A 15151-nucleotide genomic window follows, 5' to 3' on the forward strand; every position below is an offset into this window, starting at 1 on the left:
TTTAATAGAAGTAATATACAAATCGACCCATTGACTGGTTTGAGTGGCATTGGGGCCGCTCTGCCGGTGGGTCGTTTCCCCCCCCCCCCCGTGGGCACTGGTGTTGCGGCGGTGGTGGTCGCCGCCCAGTGCTATGCCATTTTATGCTAGGGAGGTTAGGGACCTAAATAGGTGGCCTTGACGTGGCGAGTGGGCTTGTACTTTTTGATCAAAAATGTATACTAACAACCTGTTAGTTTTTGATATTATGCTGAGAAGCAATCAGATCATTATACAAGATTGTAGATGTGCACCATGTCTGTTTTCTACCCGAATTCACACTGTGTTTTCTATCCCCTCCTTTTTTTTTTTTAACATGTGCTGCACTCTTCCCCACCCCCTCAGCCCAACCCTATATAAGTAGTAGTTAGCTACACAAGGGCCATTTCTTTCCTAGCAGCCTCCCAGTTCGACTGGGAGAGCATGGTAAGTGAGCTATTACACCTTGTTCACACTGGTGTTGTGCTGTGCGGCGTCTGTTGCTGCCGTGGCGCCGTGTCTGCGGGGAGGTGCGACCCATTGACTGGTTTGAGTGGCATTGGGGCTGCTCTGCCGGTGGGTCGTTTCCCCCCGTGGGCACTGGTGTCGCTGCGGTGGTGGTCGCTGCCCAGTGCTACGCCATTTTATGCTAGGGACGTTAGGGACCCACTCTAAATAGGTGGCCTTGACGTGGCGAGTGGGCTTGTACTTTTTGATCAAAAATGTATACTAACAACCTGTTAGTTTTTGATATTATGCTGAGAAGCAATCATTATACAAGATTGCAGGTGTGCGCCATGTCTGTTTTCTACCCGAATTCATAATATACAAATCTGTTTAACTTTCTGGAGCCAGTTGATATATAAAAAAAGTTTTTTCCTGGATAACCCCTTTACCGTAAATGACGCCTGAACTTTTGATTTGTTTAAACTTCAACATTAAAGAGTATTATCCTATAAAGCAATCACTTGATTCAAATAAGCTACAGTGTTCTAATCTGCTATATGTTATGAAAATTTAATTAGACGTATCATTATATGTGTAATGCTTTTCCACTTAGATCTGTAACCTACGCTATATATACAAAATTAAGTATTTTCTATAACTTAGCATTACACTTCTACAATCTGCATTTTTTTCACATTTCTTCAGTTTGTTGAGCAATCATATTTGTTTTTCTTCATATTTAGAACGTAGGAACATGTGCAGGGATCATTGTGGTTTGCGCCCTGGGGAGTTTTTTATACTTCGATGCCCAAATTCTGCTAGTCTCACTTCTTTCTTTTTATCAATGGGCTTGCGTTGTGTCATGTGGCAAATGTAGAATTCACTAATTTTAATTTTGTTGACATCCTCCCTAGAGAGTCATAGGTTAAGTTTTCTATTTTCCACAACAGAATAGGTAAAAACTAATAGTTTCAATAAGTTCTCAAACATAGTTATATTCAAATGTATTTAATAAAATATAAAATCATGATGCAGGATCTGAAGACATACATTTTCTAGTGTTATTTAACTTGGTAAAACACTTTCACAAAAAAAATGTCCTTCATTAAAAACTATTCTTCATCAAAAGATATAAATACATAAATTAATTCTAAAATAAAGTGCATATTTTTTAATATCAGTGAAAAAACGTCAATAAAATTTACAAATGCTTTTTAACACTGAAGTAAATCACAAAATATATTACATATAATATAATAAATATACATAGTTTTAGTATTTTTATGAGTAGATTTAATGACAGAAATTCTCTGAGTATTGATGCCTAAAATTGTTGATGTAAAAGTGAAGTGTTGGAATAAAAATATTGAGATAGCAGGAGAGTGCCTCATCCCAATTGATTCTTTCCGATCTTGGCCAACATGGACCTCAGGTCCACTGCTCAAAAAAATAAAGGGAACACTAAGATAACTCATCCTAGATATGAATAAATGAATTAATTGTATGAAACACTTTCATCTTTACATAGTTGAATGTGCTGACAACAAAATATCAATTGAAATCAAATTTATCAACCCATGGAGGTCTGGATATGGAGTCACACTCAAAATCAAAGTGGAAAACCATACTACAGGCTGATCCAACTTTGATGTCATGTCCTTAAAGCAAGTCAAAATGAGGCTCAGTAGTGTGTGTGGCCTCCACGTGCCCGTATGACCTCCCTACAATGCCTGGGCATGCTCCTGATGAGGTGGCGGATGGTCTCCTGAGGGATGTCCTCCCAGACCTGGACTAAAGTCAGTCAGGCTTCCTCCAGCAAGAACATGGAGGGCTGTGCAGCGCCCCAAAGAAATGCCATCCCACACCATTACTGACCCACCGCCAAACCGGTCATGCTGGAGGATATTGCAGGCAGCAGAACGTTCTCCACGGCATCTCCAGACTCTATCACATCTGTCACATGTGCTCAGTGTGAACCTGCTTTTATCTGTGAAAACACAGGGCATCATTGGCGAATTTGCCAATCTTGGTGTTCTCTGGCCAATGCCAAATGTCCTGCACGGTGTTGGGCTGTAAGCACAACTCCCACCTGTGTACATCGGGCCCTCATACCACCCTCATGGAGTCCGTTTCTGACCGTTTGAGTGGACACATGCACATTTGTGGCCTGCTGGAGGTCATATTGGAGGGCTCTGGCAGTGCTCCTGCTCCTCCTTGCACAAAGGCGGAGTTAGCGGTTCTGCTGCTGGGTTGCCCTCCTAAGGCCTCCTCCACATCTCCTGATGTACTGGCCTATCTCCTGGTAGCACCTCCATGGACACTACCCTGACAGACACAGTAAACCTTCTTGCCAAAGCTCGCACTGTTGTGCCATCCTGGATGAGCTGCACTACCTGAGTCACTTGTGTGGGTTGTAGACTCCATCTCATGCTGCCACTAGAGTGAAAGCACTGCAAGCATTCAAAAGTGACCAAAACATCAGCCAGAAAGCATAGGAAATGAGAAGTGGTCTGTGGTCGCCACCTGCAGAACCACTCCTTTATTGGCGGTGTCTGGCTAATTGCCTATAATTTCCAACTGTTGTCTGTTCCATTTGCACAACAGCATGTGAAATTGATTGTCAATCAGTGTTGCTTCCTGAGTGGACAATGTTAGTTCATCAGAACACCTATGATCTACCTAAAATCTAGATCTGTCTCAATAAGCTGTAGTCACTATTTGGTATCTTTTAAAGTGTAACTCTCATTATAATTACCTTTTATTTATTTACAAAATGTTAATGATTTTGAGATTTTTAATGTATTTTATTAGGCTAATCTGTCCTCTTCTTTTCAAAGATGGTGCTTAAACTGTCACCCCCATCGCCATTCCTGAATTGCAGTTGCTAATGCTGTGCCCCAGGGCCGGCTCTTCCTATAGGCAGAATAGGTAGACGCCTAGAGCACCCTCTTGATGGGGGGGGGGGGTTTGCCTGCCGTAAGAAAGTAAGACAACCAGCATCCGAACCACTGGCCCAGCCAGCAGCATGAGGAGGAGGTTTGTTACTGTGTGTAACCCCAGTAGTACGCTAATTACAGCAGGAGGGGGCTTGTTACAGTGTGTTGCCATAGAAGTAAGGTGGTGCGTGTCAAAGGGCAGTCCAATGGGCGGAGTCAAGGGGGAGGCAAAGATAGCTTTTGCCTAGGGTGGCAAAAATACTTGCACCAGCTCTGCTGTGCCCGTACACAGTAGCTTTGAATGGGCAGTAAAAGGGCTGCACTGTGCGCTTTCTGCTCCCAGTGCTCTCTTTCTCTTAATAATTTCACCTGATGCTTAACTTGATGCTCTTTGTCTCTATTATTGGGTACAGCATCAGGTAAAGCTATTTAAAAAGATAGAGCCCTGGGAAGCAGTGGAAACACAACACAGCTCTGCTGCTGCCTGCGCTCATCTGCTGTGTACAGGCACAGCACAGCAACTGCAGATTAGGTGTAATTAGTTTTTTAGCATAAAGAGAGCAAAACAAATATCAAGTAGGGGTCTAGTTTAGACCCCAGCTAGAAAAGACTAAAAGGAACAAAACATAGAGGGAATAAGGGGATGCTATACCATGGTAGCGAGAAGCAGTAACAGTAAAAAAAAAAAAAAAGAAAAAAAAAAAAAAAAAAAAGGAAAATCATTGGGAGGGGCCCTCCTCCATTATGGAGGAACAGTGAGCCCTTCCAACGCACCACAATGCAGAAGTGAGCAGGGGACTAGTTTAACACAACAGGGCTTCAAAATAACATGAGCCATGCACTCCAAAGCTTTAGAAATGCCTCAGATTAATTTTACTCTCCTATAAATTATTCTGACCTTCAATTCAGCAAACCAATAAATGATATATGGGGACCAACCGTGTTGAAGGATCACTAGTCAAGAGTCAGCAAAGTTCTTAGGCATACTGTTTTTCAAGAGAGACTAAGATATCTGGAAGAAGGGAGAGCAAGACCAACTGTGGAATTTTGGAAATGTGTTTACCTGAAAATTGTTGATAGATACTGAGAATACGTCCCCCAGAATGCTTTGATGTTGTTGCAGCCCCATCAGACTTGACGCATGCTGCCTTCCCCTTAGCAGCAGCACAAACAGTAATCGGAGACTACTGTCCCACTGTAGGACCCCAATACCATCATGAGATGATTTTGTAGTTTTTCTCTTTGGTGTGGGATGCCAATAACATCCTATTGATACATCTACAAATTTTCAGAGGACATACTGACTTCTTGCTACCAAGCGCAAAAGAGTGAGGCTCTAGCTGGACTGCTGAGATAGAAGTAAGCCATAAAGTCTCAAGAGAGCCGACAACCACACACTAGAGGAGGGAAACGAATGATCAAATAATGCAAGTGTGTGGCCAGAGAAACAAAGCACCAGGGAGGCCCCCACAAAGGAGAGAAACTGTCTGCACTCTTACCAAGAAAGACATCTGGCAGGCCATAGCCACATAAACTTTTAAAAGACAGTAGTTTTCCATCATTATCTACTTCAGCCTAGGCCCAGAGGTGTGATCCAAGGTCACGAAGGACCTAGCCAACTGACCCTGCAGGAAGGCAGAATTTCTGACAGAGGAATCATCAACCTTGGATGACAAAAAATACCAAACTTTAGTACTCAACTATCTCAAACACAAACAGCATACAGGACCAGGTAGGGTCCACCAGACATACCCTCCCTATCAGAACTAGCTAACCACGGTGCTTGAACCAGAGCAACCAGACAAAAAGATTAAATTCCCAAAGCTTTGGAGAGCCATTGTGTGCCCAATCTAAAAATGAGTCAGGACTGCTGCTACATGGTAAAGCCATAGATCAGGTAGCCCTTTATCACCTTGCAATTTCAATTTTGCCTTGTCCACTTAACTATGGACTACCCATGTATCAAGCATTGAGAGCAAAGGCATGCTGCAGGGAAGCAATTGTACATTTGGAATTTACTACTGTACGCATGTTATTTAGAGCGGTGGGAAATAGATTAGCCTATTAAAATACATTGGGGGATCTTCTTAAAATCATTTACATTTTGTCAATAAAAAAATATAATGATAGTTACACTTTAAGTAAACAAATGTTGCAAAAACACTGTTGGCCTATAGGAATCAATGAGAACCCGTCATCTCTCCTGAAAAAGGAAAAGCACAATTTAGAGTTCCATGGAAAGATGGTCCAGCATCATAATTTCACAATAAAAATTAGGTATTTAATAGCCAGATAGCTCACTAGTCCCCTTAGACACAAGTCTAAGGTATTGTAGAAATGTAAAGGTAGAAATGTAAAATAGTGAGTTTCAAGCTTCATCCTCAGGTGCTGTTCTCAGTCCATGCAATACACTGCAATGTAGATGAGAACTATGCCTGTTTTGGGGACTCTTTTTGCTGAGTAGAAGCATTCAGCGCAGATTATTACTATTATTATATTTAATTAAAAAAATAATATGATCTTATATGTCCTACATTTCTTTCATTCTAGACTTTACCAGTAATTTTTAGCAGTGGCTAAAAATTACTACTGCTCTCTTTCTAGCGTTAGGTCATTCTGCATCCTACTTATCTGGCTGAAAAGCAATGTTTGTTTTTCCAACAGTGGTGACTTTTTTCAAGCTCTTTTTCGGTTTAACAATGCTGTCTTGCCTTGGTAGATCACAATCATTGGAACCAAATGGGGAAAATCTTGTCGGTAAATCCACAGACTGTGAAGTACAGTCAGGTGACTGTCTCATCTGCCTCATTTCTTGCCTTTTTCCACTATTAAAAGAAACAAAAAATGTATGTTAATTTTAAAGCAGTCCTATTTCCATCCTACAAACACTGGTAAAAAGGTAAGCTCAAAGACAAAGCATAACCTGTCACTTTTATCCTTGAGTGACTGGCCTACTATGGACATGTCCTAGTTTTTATTGGCATTCAGAACTGATAAATGTTATTGGCATTCAGATGGTCCTATAAACTTGCATTATGAGACAGTGTTGGTAATGCGACACATAGCTAGGAGACAATGTGCTAAGCGCACACTTCCTCCATCTCAAGTTAGCAATCGGTGGAGGTCTAAACACCTCTGCTTATTCTGGGCTATGTAGACAAGTAACTTGGCGATGGGATAGAAAGGTGCTGGACACAGTCTGGAAGTGATCTAAAATTCAATCACCCATGATACAACACGTTTTACAGTAAGACTGCTTTATCAGTGATGAAGCAGGCATACTGTGAAACACGTTGCATCATGGGTAATTAAAATTAAGATCCCTTCCAAATTGTATGTCCAGCGCCTCTCTATCCCATTGCCAAGTTGGAGGAAGTTTTACAGTGTGTTTAAGTACTGATGTGGAACAGCTGCAGGCACTCACACTACTATCTTTACTCCATAGTTACACTTGGTGGAGTGAGACCCTATGTGGTAAGTGCCACCTTTACTACACCTAATCTGGTTTTTACGTTATCACACCAGGGATCACTGTCTGTGTCTTGTTTTTAATATGTAGACAAGTAGGTAGCCCTACTCAATGATTGACAGCACTCTCTCTAAGACACTTTTAATAGCTGTTAATTATAACTACGACTGTGAAGTTTACTACTTAGCCCAAAATGAGCACTATTTAAAGGGGTACTCCAGTGGAAAACTTATATTTTTTTAATGAACTGGTGCCAGAAAGTTTAACAGATTTGTAAATTAAAGGAATGTGGATACCGCTCTCACCAGCGCCGGACACCTCTTACACCTGTGCTGCGGACTGCCGGCACCGCCTCTGGCAACTCCTTATGCTAGAAAGAACTCCGTCCGGCACCAAGGTATGAGGTAAAAAAGGCTTGTCTTTATTTATTCCACTGCAGGATAAATACAGATAAAGATGTCTGATGCGTTTCGCCCTTTACAGGGCTTAATCGTAGTCTACGATTAAGCCCTGTAAAGGGCAAAACGCGTCAGCAATCTTTACCTGTATGTATCCTGCAGTGGAATAAATAAAGACAAGCCTTTTTTACCTCATACCTTGGTGCCGGACGGAGTTCTTTCTAGATTTGTAAATTACTTCTATTTAAAAGTCTCAATCCTTTCAGTACTTAATAGCAGTTGTATGATACAGAGGATGTTCTTTTCTTTTTGAATTTCTTTTTTGTCTTGTCCACAGTGCTCTCTGCTGACATCTCTGTCTGTGTCAGGAACTGTCCAGAGCAGGATATATTTGCTATGGGGATTTTCTCCTGCTCGGGACAGTTCGTGATACGAGCATCAGGTGTCAGCAGAGAGCACTGTGGACAAGACAAAAAAGAAATTCAAAAATAAATGAATTTCCTCTGTAGCATACAGCTGCTAATAAGTACTGGAAGAGTAAATATTTTTTTCATTGAAGTGATTTACAAATCTGTTTACCTTTCTGGCACCAGTTGATTTAAAAAAATAAAAAAAAATTTCCACCGGAGTACCCCTTTTATGGTCTATTCACACGTACAGTATTCTGTGCAGATTTGATGTATTTTGATGGATTTTCTGCTGCAGATTTCAATGTAAACTGAACACAGCTTAAAATCCTGCGCATCAAATCTGCACAGAATACTGTATATGTGAATAGACCCTAAGGCAAGATTTTCAAAATACATATGGCCCAGATTAATCAAGCTGCATAAATCCAAAACAGTCTGATAAAATTGCACTTTTGTAAAATAAACAGTTACTCAGTTACTCATTTATAGTTTTATTTTTGCGTTTTGTTTTTGTAACAATCACCAAGTGATTTAAATAATATGATAACCTTATTCTTTGGGTTAATACGATAATGCAGCTATTAAAACTTTCCCGTTTCTGAATGGTTCCTTGCACAACGGACACCAACGGATCTTGAATAGGGCTGTGTGGTTTTCTGTTGAGTCCATTGTTTTGCAGCACAAAAAAATTTAAGAAAATGGAGCTCGTACACTGATGTGAACAAGGCCTTTGAAGTTCTCTTAAGAGAAGTAAAGAAACTGAAAATCAGAAACTAGCATCTCTTGGAAAAACTGATAGAGAAAGCATTTTCGTTTATGCCATATACTACAATAATGATATACATAAAACGGGGTCAAGTACACAAAAGAATGTCCATGGGGTGCAACTATGTTCCCCAATATGAGAACTAGAAACAGTGAAAAAGCAATAATCATCAAATACTGGCAAACACCCAACTGTAGTAATCAAGGGGTTAATCGACAAGCTAAGGTACAAAATATAATACATAAAACACACAATTGAAACCATTTAAAAAACTCATGGGAGAGTACACTGCAAAACAGAGGAGGCAAGATGCTCACCCTCAAGGGACACATGTAAAAAGATAATAGAACACAATAAATATCGGCTAACAAACTATCTACGTATAATTTTAAAACATGTATTGCACTATAACCATGAAAGAGATATGAAACATGAAACAGTAATCCTGTCTCCACTATTACACAAATAGTATGCATTACAGTTGCAGCGACACGGTGTCCCCCACACCTTAGCAAACCCCTCAGTGCTTGTACCATTACTTATGTACTGCTCTCTGCCAAAGGGCACTATTAGCTTTTGCCTGACAGGACAGATACAGCAGCAGTAGAAGGCCCTCACATGTATTTTCCAAGTCCTGCGCTGATATTTTTATTTAGTGTTCAGAACAGAGAATGGAGCTGCCACCTAATGACAACTCTGTATGGATACTGCTGCATTTATGACTTATGGTCTGGAGGCCTCTCTGTCAAAATGTTTGGTTTTGTAAGGTTTTATCGTGTATACAGGTAGCTTCTTTTTGCAAACCTAATGTATAAAATTCTAATTGAGCAAACCATGCAGGTATTCGTAGTTCTAATAGAAATGGTGACAACTCTTCTGACACCCACATAGGAATCCTGACTCATAACCATTCCCAGTGGATTTTATTTAAATGTCTGATACAATGCTACAGTTGACATTGACAGGGATGTCGGCAGAGAGCACTGTGGACAGACAGAAAATAAATCCAAAAAGAAAATAATTTCCTCTGTAGTAAACAGCCGCTAATAACTACTGGAAGGATTAAGATTTTTTTAATAGAACTAATTTACAAATCTGTTTAATTTTCTGGCACCAGTTGATTTAAAAAAAACAAAACAAACAAAAAAAACTTGTTTGATAAAAAAAGAAAAAAAAAGCCACCACAAAAACATGTATAAAAAACATTCAACAGTCATACAAACAAACATAAAACCCTTAGTGCTTAACCCCTTAAGACCCAAGCCCATTTTCAACTTAAATGGGCACTGTCACCAACTTTATTTTTTGATATGTTGTAGTACTTATGTACTACAACATATCTCTAATATACTTTTATTATTATTTTTTTTTCATTAAAAAGGTTTAATTTACATTTAAAAACCGGCTACTGAAAAAGGACTGATTTTGGAGTGGCAATCAGTCCTTTTTCAGTTAGGCTGCACTGGCTCCCTGCCTGTCAATCAGACAGGTGGGAGCGAGCGCATTGGCTCCCCGGCCACTGGCTGGGAGGCCACTCCTCCCGGACATCGCCGCCGCCTTGTTGCCGCCGCTGTCCCTGCACGCCCGCTGCCGGACTCTGCAGTAACTGCAAGTGTAAAGAGGGAACGGTGTATGCGGAGCGGGAACGGGCTAGTGCCGTAGCGGGGGGGGGTTTGGGGGGGAACGGGCTAGCAAAAAAATAAATAAAAAATAGGATGGTGGGAGCTACCCTTTAAGGACTAGAGCGTTTTTTGCACATCTGACCACTGTCACTTTAAAGGGTAGCTCCCACCATCCTATTTTTTTTTTGCTAGCCCGTTCCCCCCCCCCCCCCGCTACGGCACTAGCCCGTTCCCTCCTCCCCCTCGCCCCGCACACCCCGTTCCCTCATTACACTTGCAGTTACTGCAGAGTCCGGCAGCGGGCGTGCAGGGACAGCGGGGGCAACGAGGCGGCGGCGATGTGCGGGAGGAGTGGCCTCCCAGCCAGTGGCCAGGGAGCCAATGCGCTCGCTCCCACCTGTCTGATTGACAGGCAGGGAGCGAGTGCAGCCTAACTGAAAAAGGACTGATTGCCACTCCAAAATCAGTCCTTTTTCAGTAGCCGGTTTTTAAATGTAAATTAATCCTTTTTAATAAAAAAAAAATTAAATAATAAAAGTATATTAGAGATATGTTGTAGTACATAAGTACTACAACATATCAAAAAATAAAGTTGGTGACAGTGCCCATTTAAGCATTAATAACTCTGGGATGCTTTTACTTATGAATTTGATTCCAAGATAGTTTTTTCGTGACATATTCTACTTTAACATAGTATTACATTTTCGTTGATACTTGCATCATTTCTTGGTGGAAAACTCCACAATTTCATGAACATTTTGAAAATTTAGCATTTTTCTAAATTTGAAGCTCTCTGCTTGTAAGGAAAATAGACATACCAAAAAAATTATATTTTGATTCACTAATATAATATGTCTACTTCATGTTTGCATCATAAAGTTGACATGTTTTTACTTTTGGAAGACACCAGAGGGCTTCAAAGTTCAGCAGCAATTTTCCAATTCTTCACAAAATTTTCAAAATCGGAATTTTTCAGGGACCAGTTCAGTTTTGAAGTGGATTTGAGGGACATCCATATTAGAATTACCCCATAAATGACCCCATTAAAAAACTGCACCCCTCAAAGTATACAAAAGGACATTCAGAAGGTTTGTTAACCCTTTAGGTGTTTCACAGGAATAGCAGCAAAGTTAAAGGGGTATTCTGCCCCTAGACATCTTATCTCCTTAAGGACCAAGGACGTATGAGTACGTCCTTGGTCGCTCCCGTGATATAACGCGGGGTCCCATGGTGACCCCGCATCATATCACGGCGGGCCCGGCGTCATAGTGAAGCCAGGACCTGCCGCTAATAGCACTGATCGCTATTAACCCTTTAGCCGCGCGCTCAAAGCTGAGCCATGCGGCTAAAAGTGAAAGTAAAAAGTGCCGGTTAGCTCAGGGAGCTGTTCGGGATTGCCGCGGTGAAATCGCAGCATCCCGAACAGCTGTACTACAGGAGGAAGGTCTCTTACCTTCCTTCCTGCAGTCCAATCGCCGATGGAATGCTTCAAGCCTGAGATCCAGGCTTGAGCAATCAATCGCCGAAAACACTGATCATTGCATCCCTATGGAGATGCATTGAACACTGTTAAAGATCAGTAAATGCAATGTTATAGCCCCCTATGGGGGCTATAATATTGCAGAAGAAAAGTGTAAAAAAATCATTAACCCTTTGAATTATCCCTTCCCCTAATAAAAGTTTGAATCACCCGGCATTTCCAATAATCAAAAAAAAAAACTGTGTAAATAAAAACAAAAATAAACATATGTGGTATCGCCGCATGCGGAAATGTCCGAATTAAAAAAATATACCGCTAATTAAACCGCACGGACAATGGCGTACGCGCAAAAAAATTCTAAAGTCCAAAATAGCGTATTTTTGGTCACTTTTTATATCATGAAAAGATGAATAAAAAGCGATCAAAAAGTCAAATCAATGCAAAAATGGTACCGATAAAAACTTCAGATCACGGCGCAAAAAATGAACCCTCATAGCGTCCTGAACACGGAAAAATAAAAAAGTTACAGGGGTCACAAGATGACAATTTTAAACGTATAAATTTTCCTGCATGTAGTTATGATTTTTTTCTGAAGTAATACAAAATCAAACCTATACAAGTAGGGTATCATTTTAACCGTATGGACGTAGAGAATAAAGATAAGGTGTCATTTTTACCGAAATGTACTACGTAGAAACGGAAGCCCCCAAAAATGACAAAATGGCTGTATTTTTTCAATTTTGTCGCACAATGATTTTTTTTCCCGTTTCGCCGTAGATTTTTGGGTAAAATGACTGATATCATTACAAAGTAGAATTGGTGGCGCAAAAAATAAGCCATAATACTGATTTTTAGGTGCAAAATTTAAAGAGTTATGATTTTTTTAAAGGTAAGGAGGAAAAAACGAAAGAGCAAAAACCGAAAAACGCCCGGTCCTTAAGGGGATCTACCATGCGGCACCCACCTTTAGCGGCTTCCAGAACCGCTGGAGGTCCTCAGGCTGGAGTCCATCTCGACCAAGGGTATGGAAGATCGTGATGTCACGCCTCCGCCCCCGTGTGACGTCACACGCCGCCCCTCAATGTAAGTCTATGGGAGGGGGCGTTACAGCTGTCACGCCCCCTCCCATAGACTTGCATTGAGGGGCAGAGTCCGGTCCCTGTCCAGCGAGCGGAGGGGTCTGGAATTCCCACGGGCATACATGTACGCCCTTGGTCCTTAAGTACCAGGACGTCAGAGCGTACCCATACGCCCATAATCCTTAAGGGGTTAAAGATGCTTTTTAATCCAAAGACAACTACAAGTACATGTGGAGGAGGCCTTACTCAGCATAAAATTACTTCTACTGATTCCACCTACACATTTAACTTTAGGAATTTGGAGATGTATGTAAACATACACTACAGTTTAAGAGCAAGGTAACCTAATGTTGTTGTGGCAGCAGAATACACACTTAAAACTCTTGGCAGCTCTGTAACCTGGTGCTAAAGTGGACAGGGCTTAATGTTTAGGGTGCATGGCGTCCCATGTATGCCAAATTTACAACAATGTGCACCTGCAGGTGAGAGTTGAAGGGTGCGTGCCTCTCAATAAATCCAGCAGTTATGTCTCAGGTAGATATATATTTTTTTAAGTGGGTGGTCTAACAAGACTCTGGGTCTCAGCATAAGACAGCATAGAAGCACTTCCCCCACAACCCACTTAGGAGATACGGTACTTTCGTGAAGTGTACCACTTGCAGATGCTGTCTCTTGTTGCTCTGCATGAGCCAGCATCTACATCCACATCTGTAAATCCTTTTCCCTTCTACTACGCTCCTGGTATCTGATTGGCTGGGGCATGCTAATCTATTTCCCTGCTCTTTGCTACATCACGTCACCAAATTCTGATTGGCCAGGATGCATCATGTGACTCTCCTGCATAGCAACTGTACTTATCTAATGGAGACCTATAATTATATTAATCTGTACTCTTTACATATGGATTCTAGACAAGCAATGATGTAACTACTTTAGGGTGCGTTCACACAGAGTAATTCAAGAGGAATTTACTCGAGTAATTCCTCTTAATTCTCCTCTCCAAATTAATGCACATCTCCTCTGCCAACTAACTTTAATGTTATTTCCGCTGTCCTGTTCACACTGCGGAAATTCTGCTAGCAGAATTCCGACGCTGAATTCCGTTCCGCTTGAAGAAAGAACATGTTCATTCTTCAAGCGGAATCCACTAGCAGAAATCAATGGTAAAAAAAAATTCCGCCAGACATCGTTTTCGCGCGGAATTTGCGCGGAAATGGCTGAAAAACCCTTCACTTCTTTCTCCCCCATTTCCGCGTGCAATTCCATGCAAATTGCGCATGAATTTCCTGCGAAAATGAAATTATTTTTTCCGCCCGTAAATTTTTCAGCGTGAATTACTCTCCATTTACTCTGTGTGAACGCACCCATACTTGTTGGCTTTAATTTTGTAATTATCTATTAATTACTATTGTATACCCACATGTTTTTGTCAGGTTGTGCGCCAGATTCTGTCTCATTGCACCAGAAATCTGTCTCATGGCGCCAGAAATGGAAAAAAAAACAAAAAAAAAAAACGCGACCAACTCTCCATTTTACTGAGAAAACCTGAAAAAGCATGTGGCTGTCAGGAGAAAGTGGCATGGTCACAGAAAAGGGGGCGTGCCCCTGTCATTTAAAAACATATTTACTAAGGTTTCCACAATAAATGTGGTGGATTTCAGCTGAGGAAAACCCGACAGATCAGAGCAGGTGTAAAAAAGCAAATTGTAGGCAAAGTGGAAATGTAGGGAAACCTTAGTAAATACTGTGGAAATTTATTTTTTTAGGGGATTACAACCCACAAAGAAAACTCCACTCCACTCTTAGTAAATCAGGGCCATTGTTGTTTCTGTGTATGGCCCCTCCCACATTTTCTGGCACCATTTTTAGAGTATATATACCTTGCAAGTTTATTATTCACCTATACTGATCTGATGAAGTGGGTGCAGGGGTGTGGAAATGTAATAAAAAAAACTACTTGTCCACAGGACTAAAACAGAGCAAAATCTACTTATCCCTCATGACGATCCACTTGTCCGGGCCAATTTTCGCTTTTACGCTCTCATTTTTTCCTCCTCACCCTATAATAGCCATAACTACCTACTATAAGGATATCTTTTAATTTTCAATAACATATTCTCAGAAACAAAAATATATATATAATCGGCGAAGTGAAATTGAAATAGTAAAAGATAATTTCGCAAATTTGGTTGTTTTCTTTTCTACGCCATTTACCTTGTGGTTGAGGTAACATGTTATTGTGATACTTTAGGTATACTTTATTACAGCAATACCAGATTTGTATAGTTTCCGTCATGTTTGACTAATTTTACAAAAATTCTGAACTTTTTCAAAAAATTTTAATTGCCATTTTTTGACCCCTTTAGCTTTTTTTTTTTTTTTCGCATTCCAGGCTGTATGAGGGCCAACTAGGCCACCAGGGGGCATTCACATGTCCCTTTAGACGCCGCTGTCAGCCGCTGGCTATTAGCGGCGGCCCCCGGATACTGAGAACAGCCAGGGGGCTGCTGAGTACGGAGCGGAAAC

General features: G+C 41.0%; 1 protein-coding gene across 3 annotated transcripts in view; it reads right to left on the reverse strand.

The window, feature by feature from the left end:
- Window positions 1–1525: 1525 nt before the first annotated feature.
- AHI1 (Abelson helper integration site 1) overlaps window positions 1526–15151 on the reverse strand; it is a 248488-nt gene continuing 234862 nt past the window's right edge. The window contains exon 23 of one of the 3 annotated variants that reach the window (XM_056566604.1): window positions 1526–6226. In XM_056566604.1, the coding sequence (XP_056422579.1) occupies window positions 6025–6226 (202 nt within the window). In that variant the 3' untranslated portion in view covers window positions 1526–6024. The remainder of the gene's footprint in view (window positions 6227–15151) is intronic. The other 2 variants (XM_056566601.1, XM_056566599.1) reach the window with 2 other exon arrangements.

The sequence above is a fragment of the Hyla sarda genome, chromosome 3 (genome assembly GCF_029499605.1).
Source record: "Hyla sarda isolate aHylSar1 chromosome 3, aHylSar1.hap1, whole genome shotgun sequence".
NCBI classification, from domain to species: Eukaryota; Metazoa; Chordata; class Amphibia; order Anura; family Hylidae; genus Hyla; species Hyla sarda.